Source organism: Orbicella franksi, chromosome 9 (assembly GCF_964199315.1).
Source record: "Orbicella franksi chromosome 9, jaOrbFran1.1, whole genome shotgun sequence".
In the NCBI taxonomy this organism is placed as follows: Eukaryota; Metazoa; Cnidaria; class Anthozoa; order Scleractinia; family Merulinidae; genus Orbicella; species Orbicella franksi.
In genome coordinates, this window is record NC_138153.1 from 29,018,066 (window position 1) to 29,039,347 (window position 21,282).

The window sequence follows — 21,282 nt, forward strand, 5'->3', positions numbered from 1 at the left end:
CTTTCTAAAAGCTGCATCGTCCTAAATGGACTGAGCAAGAGCTTCCTGCATCGAGAAACGATTGAACTTCAAACAAACTAGGCCATAATTAAGAGTAAGCAAACACTCAACAAATAAATTCTTCCGCACTAGCGAATCACAGACAGTTCTGATAGTTAGCCAGGCCGAGAACGCCTAAAATTGATAAAACAAGGAAATTCTACTCATGATCAGCGCTTGACCTAATGTTCTTCACTCCGTTCGTAGCCATATTTTGCTCGCAAATAGCAATGTTCCGAATATACTTGAATTTTATCGAGCGACATCAAACGCCAACAGCAGTTAGAGATATCTAGTCCATTGCAGCTCTAAACCCTAAATTGATGTGGCTAAAGCTCTTAAAACTTTGCTGTCTAAAGCAAGCACAACATTATCGCCACAGTGCAAACGGCTTACTATTACGGGGCGAAATGACGTCCCGTTTGATACATCTCAGGCCCGCCTCATGTACGATAATGGACTACGCTTGCTAGCAAATCGTTGGACGTTTACCTTCACTGGCCTCAATGATGTCCTCTGGCAGACTTCCTTTAGACAGCAGTTATAGAGCGCTAATCGGTCGGCTCTTTCTCAGAGTCACCGCGCGAACTGAAATTCAGAGGAGTGTAGCCTGGGCTAAACTTATACCAATTGAAAAAGGGAGGGGGTAGCGATGAATAATTAAAAAAAAAAATAGATAAATGAATGAAACATGCGGCAAGAAGCTCTCTAGATTTCATGCTAGGTAATATTTACAAGCTGCTACCATAGCGAAAGCAGTCTTTAACACTGTTTCATAAATCCAGACATAATTGGATTAGTTTCAAAAAACATATAAACCGTCGAACCTTGTTCTTGAGCTATAATTTGATTCTTTGGACATTAAATTACACCCGCTCTCTTGCCTTGGGTTCGCCATTCGTCTAGACTAGAGTTGTTAGTGTCCTTCACTCTTTGGGGGCTTACGACCCCCTTCCGTGATACTTACAGTTATGTGATGGAATTATATATTTTGATTTTTTTCCCCAGTTTGTCCAACTGAAGCAGTTCCTCTCAACTGGTGGGGAAAATTCAGCAGCCCTAACTACCCTATGAGCAATTATCCTGCTTCCAGAGATTGTTCCTGGATCATTACTGTGCCATCTGATAAACTTGTCAAGTTAGTATTCATTGAATTGGCCTTTGGTTCATGTGAGTTCAATTGCAGCTCGGATAATTGCACCTATGTGGAGTTATATGACGGTTCCTCAGCAAATTCTTCTTCGCTGGGACGATTTTGTAACGGTTCAGCCTTGCAAAAAGTGTTCTCAAGTGGTAACCAGATGTTCGTGAAATTCCGTTCCGGTTCTTCACTTGATCGGGGATTTGAAGCGCAGTATTCTATGTTTTCAGGCAGACCAACAACAACAACAACAACAACAACAACAATAACAACAACAGTTCTCTGTAAGTGAACTAGAGAAAGACTATTTACTTTTCCAAGTTTACCAGTAGAGTTCAAACGACAGACTACCCAATTCAAGCGAGCGCATTCATTGACTAGTTCGTGGCAACTGGGGCGAATTTCAAATTTTAACCAATCGATAAACTCACGCCACCACATCAAAGATCACGTTGAGATTAGTTGTTTGACCAAGTTTGATGCTTTAAGGGAAAACAGAGACCAAGTTATAGACCTTGAAACATGGTTCAAAAGCCATACAAACGTCTCTAATTATGAGACAGCGTCCCCCCAAACCATATAAACCCTTAAAATTCTTTATCAGTTTTGTGAGAACTGTAAAATCCCGTCATTCACCTTTCATTTGAAAGAATCTGAGATTGCCCATTTTTAAGAGTATCACAGAGATCATAAAAAATTTTAAGAGTCTATATGGTTTGGAGGGACGCTGTCTCAAAATTAGAGACGTTTGTGTGGATTTTGAACCATGTTTCAAGGTCTATAACTTGGTCTCTGTTTACCCTAAAAGCATCAAACTTGGTCAAATGACTAATCTCAACATGACCTTTCATGAAGTGGTGTCAGTTTATCGAATGGTTGAAATTTGAAACTCTCCCCAGTTCTCTGCACTGCGCAATCTCGGAATGGCCTATTGCGAAGACTGTGATGTCAGAGAGTAACATACATTACACTGCTACCCAGGCCCCGTCCGGCCACATTACGCCGGAGAAATATCACCGGTTATTCTGGATTTGTGTTTGAGAAAAAACCCGAGAAGAGAAATATCATGATTACCGTAACCTCATCGTTTTTGAAAAGCTTCGTTTTAAAAATGTTTTCCGCCCACACTACAAGGCAAAGCCGGAGTTTTCAATTTCCTCCGGTCTGAAGGGCGCTTTCGGAAAGCTCCGTTTTCATGACGGAATAATGTGGACGGAAGGCCTAACGGGAGAAACAGTGACCATTTCCATTGTTGCACGAAACATGGCTGATTTTGTAAGGCTAAGAGCACGCCGGGTTTTTAAACTTTGCCATTTTCTGCATGTTCTGCAAAGTGTTGAAAAATTCCAAAACGCAAAATTCGCAGGTTGAAAGTGTCACAGATTGAATAAAAGAATCTATGTTGTTTCATAGACACTATGCACTGATAGTTAATAGAGTGAATGGTTATGAAACCTGACAAAGTTCTTTGTTGTATTTTTTTTTTTTTTTGGCCGTTTTGCGGGTTGACCCTGCACAAAAAAGGTGGTTATGTGTGCTCATACAACTAACTAATAGAAGCAGTGCGATTATGTAACTCATGCTCAGTCTATGAGCATAAAACAAAAGATGTGCAGGGTCAAGGACCTTCCAACATAAATCTTAGTCTGTTTGTTTGCTTCCTTGATGTTTACCGGGCTTCTTAATCATTCTCTTCTATTAACTATGATGCACTGGAGTTTTGCTATAGTCTTTTGTTTTGCTACATAAAAACCAGCAAGAACTTGTGGACAATGAATTTTTTTCTCTCTCGAGTCTCAACATTTCCTCTACACTTGCTCCCAAGTAATGCTGAGATTCATGGGAACAAGGGGTGCTTACCATTTGTCAGAATAAACCGGTTGGGATGACCGTTGTATAATGGTAAGAGTTTTTCCAAAATCAGCAAACCAACCGAACGAGATGGCACTTACCATTTGCAATTCGATTTCTCGTAATTGTTTTCGGCTGATGAGAGACTAGAAACTGGAAAATTTACCAAATGGTAAGGAAATTTCCGCCGTTCCGTTCCGAACGGAAAAAGAGGACTACCTCCGGAGGTAGTCTACAATTTCCGAACGGATTTTCCGTAAAATTACTGTTCCATTTGGCTTTCAACCGAAATTTCCGGATTTTTTTGCTAAATGGTAAGCACCCAAGAACTCACTTACCCGGCGTTCGGGAACCCTACCATATAATAGTTTATAATCCTCAAATATACTCACTGGTCATAATTCAGTTTTTTATTATTCCTTTTTTTTTAGCTGCTGGAGCCGTGGTGTCCGCTGCCTTGTTGCCTGTTACCCTGGCAATCTTCGCTGCCTCGATCTTTTAGCTCTGCAGAAGTTTTAGTCACAGTTGTCACAAACAACTCTGCCGGATTTCCTAACAGAATAGCGATCTTAAATGTTGTAGTTGCGTGTCCTTGGTAAAATTGTTAGCTAAACAACAGGCCAAGCAATAATAGCCATAAGCTCGAACTAACAAGAAAACTGTCTTTGAACATCATGTAGCCCTAAGAATTAAATTCACTGGTAGGTAGGTAGGTAAGTAAGTAGATAAGAACAGTAACTAACTAACTAGGCAGGCAGGTAGAGGGGTAGGTAATATGTACTTACTGACTGAGTGGAGATTGGCGGAAGGGAAAATATTTGGCGAGAGGTCGGAACGTGCAAACCAAGCGCTGCAAGGTCTGTGCTTCCTAACTGAGCTAACATGGATCTAGAGGAAATTATGTTAGAGGAAGTTATGTAAAATAGCCGTGGACCGGAGCAAATTATGTTACTGTCCGGCCCAACTTCACTTAGTCAATAAGCATATTGTCACTGATGTGACCATTTTTTTGCTCTTCATTTGAGAGGCGTGTTTGACTTTCTTTCTATACCTTCGGAATAAGTGCGCGGCTGAAGTAGTTCTTCATTGGATAGTTCGCCAGGATAGTAAAATTTGGAATGTTCACTTTCATCACTTAATATAAAATAAATCAAAATTTTGTAGAAACAAAAGTCTTTCTGTCATTAATTTTTAACTCGTATTAATTTGGAGAGGCCGCGCGTGTTTCTAGTAGGGCCGCACGAGTTTTACCCGCCCTATCGTTTCGACGCGTACGCTCCTGATACAGGACCTTTTTTCTTATCAGTTTTCCAAGAAAATAGCGCGTGAGGCCGGGTCATGATAATAGAAAGTATTTCACAAATACGACATGAGAACAGTTTTTAACCACAATTGTTGCTAATCTCGCAATCTGATTGGCTAATTTGCCGTTGTCGATAAGAGTCCAGACCATGCTGCTCGCGTCAATGTGTCGCGCAATGCCTTATGCAGCTCGCCCTCTGAAAACAACATTTTCTTTGACCTTGATATTGTGGTAAAAAACAAATCGAAATGTGGTTTAGCGTGGTCTACTCTTATCGACAACGATAGGCGTCATCACAGTGGTCAAGATTTGTTGTGGACTCACTCAGCTGCGCCTCGTGAGTCCACAATATTTTGACCACTGCGATGACGCGTATCGTTGTCGATAAGAGTACAGACCACGCTAAACAACATTCAATTTGTTAAACATACATGCTAGGCAGTGACAGGCGAGTGTCAGTACGAATTCGATTTTTTTGATACCCGTAGAGCAATTCGGCCGGCTTACTGATCATTCCAGTTTAGAATGAGAGAGAATAGAAATCTATAGGTATAGCTTGATAGACAAAGCTTTGGATTCCCTTAATGTTGTATGAGATCTGGTGATTAGCGAGTCACTGTTGTACACCAGTGCAGTTTCATAGATGCATTTTGTACAGATTGAGGATGACAGCTTTTTCTTTTTGTTTGTATTCTAACGTTATTTTTGCGCTTGTGTGTTGGTATAGCCTCGTGCGGGATGTCCATTCCCTACGGGTGCATAGATGGCCGGATATGGGCAAGCCGGCGAATAAGGCACATGTCCAATAAATAGCCGTACTCCCTTATATAGGCTATATAGGTATGTGCGGCCCCAAAGAGTAGGGTTTTTCAGCCGTTCTGGTCATAAATAAATTATCGATTTTGGCCATTTTGGTCTTAAATAGGGTATGGTTTTAGCACTCTAGTCTTGAATTGAGTATATTTCTTAGATGAAGCTACTTTTTCATCATTATTAATAAGACCGTCCATAAAAGCCCTTCATAACTTATGTTCAGGGCAACTGTGCCAGCCGCAACAGTCATAAATAGGGTATCGAATTTTTGGCCAGGTCATAAATACGGTAGCGAAAATCGCAGATTTTGGTCATAAATAAGGTAAGGGTTTTGGGAAGTGGGCCGCACACCCTCACCCAACTTTTCTAGGAGTATCCCCCCGGGGGACCATAAGACTGTGGTCGTATCAGGGAGGAGAGAAGAGTTGGGTGGCACCGACATTCCCAAGCAAAAGTTCTACATATTACCTTAAGACGTGGCCATCTAAAGGTGAACATGGGCCTCCTCAAAAGGTCGAGACAAAAACTCACATTAAACCTGGGTCATGATGGAGCTTATAAACACTGACGCTGCATTCGTCTAAGGGAAGGAAACCGTAAACGGGAAAACCCTGAGTCTCCGGGTTGGAGGTCGGGCTAAGGGCTGATAACCCTCTCCTGTAAAAAAAAAAAAACTATTACAGAAACCACCAACAAAGCTAACTCGAGTCTTGAGTGCTCCATGGCCTACCAGTTTCTTCGGCATAGACATCATGGCACGTGATATTCTAGTCCCTTAATTCTCTTTTCTTCCCGTCCTGTATAGGGGTCGCCCAGGCGGGCGAACAGAGAGTCCAGGATAGCTTGCATGCGCATGCTCTGAACGCGCTAATTTTTCCTTTAAATCATGATCACGGGAAAAACCATACTGACGACCTTCCAAAAAAGCTTAACGTACTTTGTTTGCTAAAAACTAATGACCAAAAGCTACCAAAGCATTAATCATTACACTACCTGAAGAGCACGTAATTCAAGATGAATGAAAACCTAATTATTTGCATACTCGCTAAAGTATAAGTCACTCGCGGATTTATACGCCATCTACTAGGGTAAGCAGTTGATAGTGCATTTTTCCTTTTCGGTTAGTCGTATGTGGTAAGGGTTAATTTTCTAAGAGTTGTCTCGCACCATTCCCGCTTTCGTGGTCTTAGTGGGCTTAGTTCATTAAGATTTGAGCGCAGTTCGCGACAATTTTTCTTTCATTAGGTCGCGTAGGAGACTTCAGGGACTGGGCCTGGTTGTTCAAGCTCGATTAAGCTAACCCAGGATTAGCAAGAATTTTGATTTCAGTTTTGTAACTTTTCAACGAGGTTTTCTGTTTATAATGTTTGTCCTTCAGTTTTGAGCTTGACTAAGCTTAAACTACACAAAACGTGAGCAGTAAGAAACATTTTTATACAGGAAATATTAATATTTCGGATAACTTTTAATCCTGGGTTACCGTTAACCGACTTTCGAACAACCTGGCCAAGGTTGATGTTTCCACATGAGAGCCAAAACCAAAAAGGACGCCCTTAAGAAGAAAGGCACTAATGCAACAAAAAAACATCGTAGAGATTATTATGGTTTTATGTGACACCTAGTCATAAAAGAAATAGGTGAAATAGTACCAGGAATTGTTATAGCAAATTATCAAGGGAATTGTCTTTTTTTCGTTATTAATTTTATTTAATAGTTGATAGTTTTCCATCTTTTGCTGAAGAAGGCAACAGTAGTGGCCGAAACGTCCGATAACCATATTTTTAGCCAGTGACAACCATTTAATTCCTTTTTTACCAATTTTTAACATGCCTGGCTACACACCGAACATTTTGATAGTCTTTATGTTATTGATAATCTGTGATAGCTAAAGGGACTTTTCTATATATGTTTATTTAAAAGATTGTAACCTAATCTGAACAAGACTGTAATTAAGTAAATAAAGGAAATTTATTACTTAGAGGAATAAATGATTTTATGCGCCTGGCAACGCTGGTTAATTTTTTACTAACTAGAATCAGTTTACATACGGGGCTCCAATTCAGGGCATACATGAGAGGCATAGGACAAACTACAGGCCTCTTTTTCTTCAGCTCCACGAAGGAAACGGTTTTCTCTCTTTGGTGCGGAAAGTGCTTTGGCGGGTTTACCCTCACCTTTGCTGGAAATAAATTTGGGTCTCAGATTTTAGGTAATTTGGTTTAGTTGTTATGAAATAAACGGCCATGAAGGTGGCCAAAATATGGCAAATCATGATCTCAACTATTATAGTTAACTCCAGCAAACAGAGCTCAGCCAAGGCAATGTGATATAGTATGGATAGGTTAAGTGAGCAAGAGGCATAAATAAATAAAGTGTGTAAGTATGTGAGGTAATGTGAATTTTGTTAAAATTCTCTCGCATCAGGATCATATCTTGACACAAATTCTCCACCCCCTCCCCCCTCCCCTTCCGCACTTACCTCCCTTTGCTAGTTACCCACTCTTTTGGTAGATCTTTAGGCGTGTTTTCCTTAGAAACCACAATTTCGGCCAGTCGTCTTTTCAGTGACACTGCACCACTCTAGAGATTTCTTCCACATTTTTATAGCCAAGCCCCCAGGGCAAATTTACACACAGGAACAACAACAACAACAACAACAACAACAACAGCAACCATTTTATTTTATATAGAGAGTTGTAGAGAGAGCAAATGCCCCGCGCGCTGCTGTTTTTGGCGTTACATGATGCCAACAGCTGGTCGAGTCATGATGTAGCTTGCTTGCTAAAATGTTCACAACGTTCGATCTGTTAGAAGTCAGTGGTTCAGGTCGTATTGAAGGCGATCGGGGGAAGCATTTTCGGAAATCGCCTGAGCGTCAGTACAAAATGTTTTATGATTTCTTGGGATGTTAATTTAATGTTCTTTTGAAAACGACCTATTAGCAAAGTTACTCTTTGTTACGAGGCATTATCGCCGGGCGCCTAGCTTTTTCTCCAACTTTTTTCGTCGCCGAGTTTTCTCCCCGTGTTCTCGACTTTTCTTCGCCCCCACTAACTGCCCTTCGGTCTTCTCTAGCTATTTCACCCGTCCGCTTGTCCTAGAGTCCAAGCCAGCGGTAAGTACTTAGATCCTGGTTGACAGGAGCTCAGCTGATAAATTATGCATTCAGCTTGTGAGGGCTGGATGATGCACCGAGGGCTCTTGTGAGTCACTTCTATTTTTGTCCCTTCGTCAGAATATATTATATTGATCGCTTCTTGTTTAAAGCAAGTTGCGGAGCAAGCTGTTCGGCTCCTCGCAGAAAATAATTCCAAGGTTTCAAGTGCGTTACGATCTGATTCGAATACAGTGTGTTGCACAGCAAGATTGCAAAATGGCTGTCGTTTGGGTATTGCAGTTGTTACGTGAGTATACGAGAACTTCTTATAATTATTAAGCTTATATTATATTTTCAAGCAGAACTTTAAGCACGTTATAGTTTTGTTTTAAAGAATATGGCTGGGATTACCGACTTCGTCAAATCTGTTTTCGAAGGCAAGTAGTTGCATGTAAGCTTCGATCTGTGACTTCTGTCCAATTTTCATTTTCCTGTCGAAGCTCGAGTTGTTTAATCTTTTAGAAATGCTTTCAAATCGAAGTTGGACTCGAGGGCAGTATTAGGTATTACTTCATGTATATTTTTGACATTCATTCAACTTCATTCATTATATACACCTTCTTTTAACCGTAAGATCTGAGTAGATGGAACTTAGCTAGCGCTACCAAAATTGTAATGTGATAGCTGGGTTGTAATGGACAATAGACCGATATCGTTTGAGGTATTTTTTGATGTCATCGTTTACGACAGTGCAATGCAGTAATGTTTCACAAACAGTCTGACATAAAGATTAAAAGTTGAACCAGCTGCAAGTCACATTTCTTTTTTCTCATCTAGTGTAATCCAGCGTAAATACAATTCAGCTACTAAGGCAGCTTTTCAACTAACCGTGTTGTTACCCTTTTCATTTACATAACAAAACAATAATGAACCTTTTTAATATGTCAGCTTATAACAGCACAATGGAAGCAGTTGTGCTTTTTCCTATTTATTTATTGATCGATATCTTTCCCTGGAATATTCCTTTGGCGGTTTTCAATTGAGGGTCAAAAGGGTTCTGTCCGTGTGTACAAGTACACAAGAATGAGGCCTTCAAAGGGGGGTAGTGGTGTTGCCATGTCGCATCTTTTCATGTACAGATGTCGCTGAACCAGCAGAAGCAAATGTCGCTGTTGTTTTTCTGCATGAAGTCATATGTCACTGTTGCTACAAGGTTGATTTTGTTACAGTTTATTCAATGGAAAAGCATATAAGTTTCTGACATTTACAGACTTAACAAGAGAATGCAATTTCTAAATAGGCAAAAAAGTCCAAAAGGGACAATGTCGCTGTCTTTCCTAATGCTTCTCGTGTCACTGTCAAATTTTAGCACTGCACTCGATTCGCTTGGTGCTGATTAGAAATTCCTGTGCTGCTGGTTTTTAGGGTCGGGTCACTTATCACCTTTACCCCTTGGAAGGCTTGAAGAACTAAAACAAAAGACCCAATAAAATACAACAGCTAAACAAAGGCTCATAAAGAAAGCCAGTGCAATGATTATTCCCTCAGTGTACTGCTACACCAGGGCATGACCAAAAGCAAGTACTTTGGTTTTGGTTTTAGAAAATGGTTTTCGAGCGGTACTGTAATTTCAAATCATTGATAGTCATGCACTTTGTTGTAATTTGTTATAAGTAGTACATGTACACATAATTTACAACAGTTCTGTCATAACATGAATTTTAATTTGTCTTTTCCTTGTAGTTGTTTTTCTAGTTGGTCGTGTTGCATCTACTCGTAAGTAGCTTTTTTACTATTTAAAACTATGATGTTTATTCTACATGATTTGGCTAATTATCATCATTTAGTAAGCACACACCAAACCTTGCATCACTCAAGAAGTTTATGTACACACACAGAAAGAACATAGGTTTGGCATGATGCAATAGCAGAGCAAAATGAGGCAGTGGGATTACTGAAGTTTCTACTGTAGAAAAATCTAACAGCAACATTTCTTTGCACTTTTACTCACTTAGTTTCACTTTTTTTAAGTTTTTTACAACATCTGCATTATTTTACAGTAACCACAAATATGAGCAGGTGCAAATGTACAAGTACATTACTAGCAATACAATACTAGTATTTAATTTTGCTACTTACAGGTCAGTCAGGATACATGTAGTTTAGTATTTATGCCATGGCTAATTGTACAAGTTTACAAAAGACTTGACTCACAAAAGGTTTGACTGGACATAAACTAAGCAAAGAATGTGAGACTTATTTTTACAGAAATTTTAATGGCAGGATGTGGGATAAAAAATACTTCCCTTTGCTCATTTTGACAGGCAGTATGCTGAATAGTTTTAAAATTGATTGGAATTATGCAGGATGAAAAATTGAAAATCACGCTTTATGGACAATACGTGGAGAACTGCAACTCTAACAAGGCAGGATCAAAAGGACGAAAAAAGAAAATTGTATTAAGGATGATATGTGGAGGTCAAACTGCAAATCAAGCATCCCAATGTTTGAAGTCCAATTTGAACACACAACCATACAAATTGTTAATTTCTGATGGCATATTCTTTTCAGTAAGATATTAATAGTTTGGTTGTACATTTACCCTTTTGTTCATTTCACAGTGAGGTTTCACTCAAGATTGTGTTGGTTTACCTCTAAAAACTGATGCAAGAGCTGTCAAACATTTGTCAGGCACAGACCTAGGATAAATGGTGACCAGTTTCTGAAACAATCATCGCTGAAGATGCAAGCTTCTAGAGGGGTCCGGGGTCATGCTCTGCAGGGAATTTTTTGGATTTTAACTCCCTTAAGTCCCATTTACCGGGTTTGTAAGTCATTCTGAAAAATCCGACCGATTTCCGTAAGATGGTGGAAACCAGTATGTCCGCACTTGTTCATAGTCGCTACTTGGCAGGAAATTGATCTTATTACTAATACTTATAAGAAGTTTTTATTCCAGCAGTAGGTCTAATAGTCCTCAGTCTTTTTTTTGTATTTTGTTTGTAGCATGTGGAGAAGCCCTCACTGGATCTAGTGGATTCCTTACCAGTGAAAGTTTTCCGAGTACTTTTCCTCGAAACTCGAAATGTGCCTGGAATATCACAGTTCCTGGTGGGCAAATTATCAGACTAACTTTCCTCAACTTCTCATTGGAACCAAATCAGAATACTGACTGTACAAACACTCTTGGAGGGGGCCGTTTGTTTATTACTAATGTTGCATCAGATGATGGCGAATCACAATTCAAGCTTTGTGGTCAAAACATTCCTAATCCAGTGTACTCTGTCGGAAATTTTGTCCAAGTGAGCTTGCTGTCACTCAACGTTGAACTCGCAGGGTTTAATTTGACTTATGAGGCAATCTCTCCTCAGGATGGTAAGTATACACATAAATGCTGGCATTTTGTGTGAGACCTCATTCTCATTCCCAGAGGCCACGCTCCATTAAGTCAGCACCAAGAATCGCAACCTCTGGGAAGGTCCAATTTTCTGAGCATGCACAGAGTAATCATTTCATATTCTCAGCCAATCAGATTTCACAGACTTGACTCTGAGCATGCGCAGAGTGATGGGAAGGCCATGATTTGTGGACTTCTGGTGTTGGACTAGGCCAGAGGTTGCGATTCTTGGTGCTGACCAAAAGAAGCGTGGCCCTTTGGGATGAGAATGATGAGACCTCAGGATAAAAAACTTTCACCCAATATTAAATTCATTCATCATTCATGCAACAAACGAATCAGTTCAGATTGCATAATTGGAGTTTGTTCTTCTCAGTGTGTCCCACACTGGTCCAGCTGAGTGAAATATCGGGCGTCATCACCAGTCCTTTCTACCCCAGAAGATACCCAAACAACCAGGACTGCACCTGGCAAATCACAGCCAACAATGGAAGCCGCGTCAAACTAGAAATTTCAGACACCATGGACATCTTTCAGTGTGGTTTTGGAAGATGTGTGTGTGACTATCTGGAAATCCAAAATGGTTACTCCAGTGATGGAGCTGTAAGTGGGAAAAAGTGTGGCAAACCCAATAAAGTGTTAACATATTACTCAACTCTTGACACCTTGAAGCTTCGTTTCTTCTCGGATGGTGCTAATGACCTGCAGAGTGTGGGATTTAAAGCAACTTATACTCAGTTGAACTTCACGCCACCTGGTAAGTGTTCCTTTCTGGGGAGGGGTAGGGACAGCCCAGTTGGAGTTTGGTGAGTGGTGCAGTCTTTTCAAGTAAAGATGCATATAAACTGCAATGTGTGAGTTTTGCATGATTCGTTCTCGTAGAACGGTGGTCTCCTCAGTTGACGTTGAATAAGAGAGGTGGTAATAAATTAAATTAAATTAAATTAAATTACTTGTCAAGTAAAGTTGCATTTGCATTATCAGGGCTGTGCTCTAGAAGTGCCTGGGTGCCACAGGTGACTAACTTTTGCCTTCGGGTGACTGGAAAAACTTACTTTTTTCATGTAAGCTTAAGTGCTGGGCACCCAGGCTTTAATGGTTAGGAGCCTTTGGGCTCCCTGTAATTTTTCTTAGACCACGGCCTTGATTATATAAAAGTGTTATTTTTGCCTGCAGTGTTCCTATATACACTGCAGTTTGTGACCCTGTTTACTAAACCGTTTTTCTTCCCGTGGAATTAAATCACACTAAACAACTAGAGTCAGTACTTGCTTTAAAGAGCTGTAGAAAGTATTCATTAGTCGTTTAATTTTTGGCTTTTCTTGACTCTCTACATTTGTGTTTAATTTTCCAGTTTGTCCAAATCAAGCAGTTCCTCTCGCTGGTAACGGAAAATTGAGCAGCCCAAACTACCCCATAGATAATTATCTTCCTTCCGAGTTTTGCACCTGGAGTATTTCTGTTTCAGCTGGTAAACGTGTGAAGTTTGCATTCACTGATTTCGCCCTTGGTTCATGTTCGCTTGAATGCAGTTCAGACACTTGTACTTATGTGGAAGTTTATGATGGACCTTCAGAAAGCTCTCCTTTGTTGGCACGTTTCTGTCATGGCTCTGCTGAGGAAGAGAAGGTTTCAAGTGGAAACCAGATGTTTGTAAAGTTCCATGCTGGCTTTTCACTTGGTCGGGGTTTTGAAGCACAGTATTCTGAGACCACTGATTCCCCTTCTCCAACTGTAGCCAAACCAACAACAACAGCACCAACGACAACAGCCAAGACGCCAACCAGTAATTATCTTTACCTTCTGTTTTTATTTAAGTGCCTGCACATTTATGAAAACAAAGTTAAATTCGATTACTATCCTTTCATAGACGGATTCAGCTAATACAGTATGTTTACATTGCCACCCAATTCAGACCATGTGATGATTTATTAATTGATTTGGGAGGTTACAATTGTGCAATTTGTCAAAAGCAACTGATTGCTTAGGAGTATGTACAAACAGAACAATTCAATGAATTAAATGAATCATCGCATGATCTGAATTGGGTGGCAAAAAGGATGTAAACCTGTTAGCAGGATCCATCTATTGTGGTGTAACCCTAACCCTAACCCAAACCCCTTGGTCAGAATAACTGCAGACTATTAAGATGGAGGGAGAATGCATCAATTTTATTGTAAAATTCAGGATGTTAGTCTTAAACTTATCAGCATGAAATAGAAGTCATGTTCTCAAGATAACCTGGTTTAGTAGCATCTGTCCTTCACCTACTTAATTGGCAAGTGAAGTGTTTTGAAGGAAATTTTGGAAGAAATCCAACTTTCAGACTGAAATACTGTAAGAGATCAAATAATTGTTTTTGTCCTGCACTCTGCACATGCTTGGAGTATTTTTTTCTATGCACTGTGAGGCCAGAAAATGTGCTCTGATTATACTTTGTACAGTTGGCATATGATTCACCCAGTCATCCTTGCAGTAGAACAATAAGCACTTAATGACTGGCCCCAAGGGAAACAGTGAGTTTTGTTTCCCTGAGACCCTCAATGTACCCCGAAGCAAAGCCAAGGGTAGCATTGAGGTCAAGGGGAGACAAAACTCACGGTTTCTTGCGGGACCAGTCATTAAGTGTTTTGTTATATCTCCCAACTCAAAAATAGAGAAAACTGCAAAGAAATTGTTTGCTTGAGGGCGGCTGGCTCACACATTTGCCGCGGTTTCAAGGAGCACAACCTGATCACATGCGGGTCAAAAGTTCAAGTTGTTGTTTCCCTAGGGAGTTAGTGAGTTTTGTTTGCCCTGGGGAGCTAGTGAGTTGAGCCACGACGCGTGACACGCTCTCCTCCAATTGGAAAACATATTTGAGTTGGGAGGTATAACAAATTCCATTTATGTTGAACTCCAATACAATAGTTGTTTTTCTTATATTCATCATAGTATTATACCTGTACTCCAACATGAATGTGAGGTAATTTCGGGCAATTTGGTATTCCTGCCTAAAATTGCCTCACATTCAAGTTGAAATTTATCATAAATTATGCAAATAAGAAAAATTAGCGGGAAAAGGGCTTTTTGAGATTTGCTCACTGGTTTGCTGACTACAGTTTGTGTTTTCTTTGCAGCAACCGGAGCCATGGTGTCTGCTACTGTGTTGTCTGTTTCCCTTCCAATCTTAACTGCCACCGTGTTTTGGCCCTGAGGAAGTGTTAACTCATAAGTGTCACAAACATCTCTGCTGGATTTTTTAACAGATTAGCTAAATTTCATGGGTAAATGTCCTCAGTAAACTTGTTACTTTTTAGGAAAGCGACAAAAAACAATAGTTGTTAACCTGAACCTCATGAGAAGGCTTTCTCTCAATATGTCACTCCAAACATTAAATTCACATCGATTCTGCTCTAGTCTGACTTTCACGTGAGGTTTTGATGCATTTTAGCTGTAGTTTTTAGACTAGAATAGGTCAATTTAGATTAGTTAGAGAACATAATTCACAGAAATCATGATGGTCACTCGTGTGAGTCGCTTGTTCCTTGTTTTGGAGGAAAAAGAGACTTGACAAGAAGATGTAAATATTTAATCGAGTTAAAACACGAACTGCTCGCGGCAGTTTCTAGTAATTGTCTGTCTTTGAGCTAAAATCAAAGTTATCACTCTGACCAATCACAGCGATCAATGCGGTGAACCAATCAGAACTGGATGCAGAAATGAGTACCCAATGCCAAGCGCGGGAAAACATGCAGCCGGTGTCGAGCGCGGGAAAACATGCAGCCGGCGTCGAGAACGGGAAAACATGCAGCCGATATCAAGCGCGGGAAAACATGCAACGGGTGTCAGGTGCGGGAAAAAATGCAGCCAGTGCCAAACTGATTGGCTAAAAACAACAGCATGTTAGCTCTGATTGGTAAGAACACTTATTCGAAATTTTGAACCAATAACAAAAACAAGGAAAAAAGAGATACATAGCAGAAGGCAATAGTACAATGTTACATTTTTAGAACACAGTTCGTAAACCGCTAGAGTATAGTAAATTGGAAATCAAACAACTAATCTGCAGATCATGTCAAATCTTGATCAAGCAGATCGAATGGTCGATGTCTTTAATTCGTCAGTTCCAAGCTTAAAACCTATTTAATCATTACTGCCGTGCATCAAAATAAAATCCTGTAGTGGATGATTTTTGTTATTCTCATCTCTTATCTATTGTGGGGAGAAATTATATATCGATCACTGCTGTTAATTAAGAAGTTAAAGGCAAGCTATAAACCATGTAGTATAGTTACATTTACCCTCGAGGGCTTTTGTTAGGTGATGTGCGTTTCCGGGGGGACTGACATACAAAAAGGACGGGGCTGCTTGTCGTACCTTTTAGGGGTTAAAAAAAGCAGTTTTGGGACCTCTGAGGATGTTCAGCCTCAAGAGGTCCACAGCGGGAGTTTTTACGGCACCTTTAACCCTTTGAATACCAACTACGCATATATGCGTAATGAATGGTCGTGCTCTTTGTACCACTTGTGACGTCATCAATTTAAATGTCATCAGATATTCTTGATAAGCAGATAGTAGTGCTAGGCTAGCCCTTTCCGCACAATGGTCAGGTTTAGATATCGGCGACATTCCGACGTCGCAAATCGAAAAACAAGGTTATCAGTTTTGGTGCAAAAACGGTGGTAAAATGGTCCACAACGCCTATGATTGATCAAGGTCCATTTCTAGGCTTCGCCCGTAATTAACATCCAACTTTTCACTGTAGCCAGAAAGAACATACAATGCAAAAGGTAGCCAGTGTAAAAGGGCAGAGAAAAACAGAAAGGAAAGGGCCAACAAACGAAATTGAGAACGGTTAATGGCAAAAAAAAATTGGGCTTATGTGCATGCCCGTAATTGAAGTTTTGCTCAATTTTGTACCTAATCCTCGAAAAATCTTTCCTTTTAGTAAAAACAAGCTTTTTTTAGCAAAACCTAGGCTTATTTAGCGTCTTGGCAGCTAAAAAACCTGACTAAACGGTTAAAAACGGTATTTTTTGGCGAAAGTTTGGTATTCAAAGGGTTAAAGGTATTAAGCCAAAAACATGAGATATTTGGCAATCAACTTTAGAGTAGAAGGTATTTGAAGCAATCGTTTTTATTGCAGTTAAAAAGTCTGAAAGTGTCAGTTTATGTGTGGTTTTAGAATTGGTACCTCTTAAGGCTGAAAACAATTTCAAGCCACGCCCACAAAACAGGATCTTGGTACCTCTTAGGGATTCTTTTCAAAATGTCCGCCGAGCACCCCCGTCCTTTTTGTATAGGAATACCCCCGGGGTGCGTTATAGCAAAGTATTTCTTATCATTTAAGGTAATTCCCCTGAATTAAAAGTGCACATAGATTTTTGTTCAAACTTTGTCCAATAAATATTTATCATATGAGAAATTAAATTATGAAATAAAAAAGGGGGGTGCCCGTGCTCGTTAAGGAGCAGTGAGGTATTGAAAATGTCCCATTTTAGCGTTGTTTAATGCTTATAACAAGAACGCATTCCAAGTTATTGTAGAATCTTTGTGAGCCCAGACTCATGAAAACACGCCTCAAACTACAGTCAATACTTGTGTCGGACACAAATAAACTTTTAAAGTTTTAGTAAAGTAGTTCATTTAAAAAAACTCTCGCAGTAAAACAACTGAATTAACGAGTACATTTTACAATCTTAAATTATCCAAAGTACAGTAATTTACAAGTATAACAGTGGTACTATCAATTGAGTCACAAAATATTTAAATGTAAAAAAGTCCTCTACTCTCTTTGTCGTGCAGGCCTGCATGTTTATGACAGACAGCTGAATCTTTGTTAGAATATTGGAACCAAATTGCGTGCCACGGCCATCAAACTGCGAAATAGAAAAGACTACAGTGCAACTGCTATTTTTCTTATTTATTCAATTTTCAAACATTGAAATCAGATCAGTCTTCTCACGCAAAGCTAATGATTAGTTGATTAAAATGACTGGAAAAAAATTTGGGGTGCCCGAGCTCGTTAGTGAGCTATAGCCATTTTTCAACTGACAGAACTCAATATCAAGGCAAATCTGCCATATTTTCAATGTGCGCGTGCACGAACGCGTGCTAATGACGCCATAAATTATGCGCAGTAAGGATGCGCAATGCAATACTGGGGAATGACCTTAAAAGGCGCGAATTCAGAGCGCGACCTTTTTCTGACGCGACAATCTTACCAATGGCATAAGCTTACCCTATATAGCCTGTGAACAGGTTCCCTTGTAGGTTTAGGGTGACGAACCAATCGGTTAGAGGAAGCCAGCTGATTTTGGTCTGGACAAGGGTAACGTGGGGCGCTTTCCATTCAACCAAAAATTCCGAAAATTTCTAAACGGGGACAAAATGGTACATAAATTTCCTGGGAAGGGTTCCGGAAAATCCGGAAACTGTTAAATTTTCGAAAAGCGAACCATTCAAACGAAAAATCGGGAAATTCCAGAATGAAAATCAAATGGAACGGAAATTTCCCGGAAATGTTTTTTTCCAAGTTTGGGTATACCTCACGAGGTTGTCCTCGTTTTCGGAACTTATGTAAATTCGCAATTTTTCATTCAGCGCGAGTTCTTTTGGCCGCGATCACCACGATCATCCCAGACAAAGATGACGGCGACGTGTGTTCGAAAATGGATTAATATTTTAATTACCACTTGTCTGTCGATAAATACTAAAAGCTCAAATTCGTCAAGAGAGCGTTTAATTCCAATAAAAATAACGCCTCCTCGGTGTACTTGTTTGTTTTGCATAGGTTGACTAAGAAATGTACAGAGACTTATAACGGGTGCAGAGCCATTGTACCACTCATTAAACTCTGTTTTGCGATGTCTTCGCTGCCGTTGTGGTTTGTATAAGGTCCCTGCCGGCATGGGCTATAAAAAGTTACAAATTTGTAGATACCACGCAGCAAGTTGCTGCGTGGTATTTACAACTTGGTAACTTCAGTTGCCAAATGATCCTTTTGGATTACAGATATTTACAAAAAGTTACCGTGTGTCGACGTATTAGTGCTCTGTATGCTTCTATATTTGCGATTTAAACCTCGAAGTCATGGAAAGAAATGCCAAGCGAACAAAACTGTGCGGCTTATCGTTTTCCACATTGGATAAGTCTGTACCATTCGCCCATGGCAATTTTCCGAAATTCGCACCGGAAAGAGAACGAGATTGGGGCTCATTTCACTGCTTGAGGAGCTACGTCAAGGTTGGAGCATCTTGAAAAGTTTAGCCGTTTGTAGCCCGTGTTAATCTTCTCCATCTTTAATCATCCTTGTTTCTTTGTGTTTTATTATTTTCTCTTTGATGTTTTTTCTATCTTAGTTAGCTATTATTTTAAGGTTTCTTCAATGTGAATGTAATTTTGTACGTGGCCAAAATAACTCAAATGCCATGACTGAGTTCCCGTTGGACAAGGCAGCCGGTAGAGATTAACATGTACCAGCTAGAAATGAAAGGAAAGCCATACTCCAGGTGCTTGTCTCCAGGTCCCTACTCTATTTTCGACCCCAGGGCCCTCATTCCTACCCAGAAACAGCCTTTTTACGCAGCATCAAGACCTAGTCACATTAGCATAACAATACAATTTAACATAAAAGAGAGACAATATCGGAGACAAGCTTCAACTGGTATCTTGGCTAACAGATGGCGTTTTAAATCGTCAAAGCTACTTAAGTTGTTTGCTGAAAAATTTTGAAACGAAACTTTGGCTGTTGATAACAAATGGGCCCGTTAAGTAACAGAGAGATTTTTTTCGTAGCCTTCCTTGTTTATTGTCGGTTTATACTTTCTTCTTCAATGTTTTTCTGGCTGAGGAAAGTATTTTATTGCAGTCTATCAAGTGGAAAGTAATTTTGTACATCAGCAAAATGACTTGAAATATCGTGAAATATCTCTTTAATACTGTTCTTAAACTAGCAGTTGGGAAGTGCAAGACAACCGCCGTACTGAGAGTGCTTGTTCCAAAAAATAAGTTCCGTATTTAACGGTATTGTTATGCAAATATGACACATTGACGTCAAAAAGGATGTCTGACGTTTTACCCTTGGATGAGAGGAAAAAATCTCGAAAACATGCGTGTGTATAAAAACCACGAAGACAATTTGCTAATTGACAATATGCTTTAACAATTCAGGAGTTTCTTGAAAAGTTCGCGATATCAATTCCACTCATCGAAAAACCGTGATTTCAAAAAACATCATATGCTAAAATAAAGCAGCCAAGCTTAAGGTATAACATTACTTGATGGACACTAAAAGCGTCATATACCATTTGCTCTACATCTATGTATTTAATAAAAGCATTTGGATAATGGCCAACATTTAACGACTTTAACGTGGGACACTGTGTTAGTTAAAAGACCATAACAGTAATTATCATAAGTATAACAGACTTTGTTTCGCGAAGTGCGTAGTTGTGAGAGACCTGTATTTCATATTTTCCCTTTGAAAACAGTGTCGTTATCACCCATTTCTAAGGTGGGAGCTACCAATTTTAGGAAAAGAAGTTTATTTCCTTTGTTTGGACAATGAATGGTAAGTGTTTTTGCCTTGAGATGTTCTGGCCATTTTCTTAACCTTTAAGGCGGAATAGTTAACATCTGACATAACACCAATCAAGCATTCAGTTTATTCAATGAGTGAACTTTAGCCACAAGAACGAGGAAAGTAAATTTTGCAGTAAATTTTGCAGTAAATTTTGCAGTAAAGTAAATTTTCTACTGTTTTTTTTTTTTTGAAGGAAAAAGTTAATGACATTTGATTCCAGTTTCTTTTGTTTAAATTCAATTGTCGTGAGAAGTCGTGAAAATATAACTATTTTATCGTTCTTTCTGTTTTTCACCGAGCAAATTCGTATGATGTTACATTTCCTTTGAAATCAATCAATAAATTTGCGCCAAATTGAAGGTATCTTTGTCTGAATTGTCTGAGAAACGGCGTAACAAAATAGCACCACTCGACGAAAACTTCCGTTGAAATATCGTTCGTTTTCTGTCGCTAGCGACCCTCCCGTAGCCATTGCCGCCTAAGGAAATGCGCACGTTTGCAAGTCGCAAAAAAATCTTTTCGTACGAGTAGCGTTTTACTATACAGCAGCTTCCGCTTGCTAATTTCTGTCGGCTAGATGAATTGTTTCAATGAGTAAAAACACTGGCCTCGGTGGTTTGCATAATAGTTCACAACCTTCGTCACATTAAAGGAGCTGCGTCGAGGTTTCTGCATCTTGAAAAGTTTACCCTAAATTTTTCAAGTTCGTCCGTTTGTAATCCGTATGAATCTTCTCCATCCTTAATCATATTTATTATTATCTATTTGTTTTTTTTTTTTTATCTTAGCAGACTACTATTTTCAAGCTTTCCTTCAAATTAAAGTTAATTTTGTACGTAGCAAAAATAATCTCAAAATGTCATGACTAAACTCCGTTAAATACCATCAATTGAAATACAGAAACTGCTTTAGGAAGCTTGTTTAATAATTTTCCCTCACGTGGCGAAGGAAACGAAATACTTCGTTGTTGATATCTTTTGCGATGCTTCCTTGGTGGTATATTGCTGATAATGTTCATTAATTATTAAGTGCTTACTTGCTCATTTAACTAACAATAAAGACCTCGCTTGCCTCT

General features: G+C 39.5%; 1 protein-coding gene across 1 annotated transcript in view; it reads left to right on the top strand.

Annotated features, from left to right (window-relative positions):
• Nucleotides 1-15,737, top strand: part of LOC145498611 (cubilin-like) — a 29,450-nt gene extending 13,713 nt beyond the window's left edge. Inside the window, exons 6-13 of the mRNA XM_081478510.1 lie at nucleotides 1,048-1,464; nucleotides 6,862-6,891; nucleotides 8,411-8,551; nucleotides 9,988-10,020; nucleotides 11,251-11,619; nucleotides 12,018-12,398; nucleotides 12,996-13,427; nucleotides 14,761-15,737. Of these exons, the coding sequence (XP_081334636.1) occupies nucleotides 1,048-1,464; nucleotides 6,862-6,891; nucleotides 8,411-8,551; nucleotides 9,988-10,020; nucleotides 11,251-11,619; nucleotides 12,018-12,398; nucleotides 12,996-13,427; nucleotides 14,761-14,837 (1,880 nt within the window). The 3' untranslated portion in view covers nucleotides 14,838-15,737. The remainder of the gene's footprint in view (nucleotides 1-1,047; nucleotides 1,465-6,861; nucleotides 6,892-8,410; nucleotides 8,552-9,987; nucleotides 10,021-11,250; nucleotides 11,620-12,017; nucleotides 12,399-12,995; nucleotides 13,428-14,760) is intronic.
• Nucleotides 15,738-21,282: the final 5,545 nt, after the last annotated feature.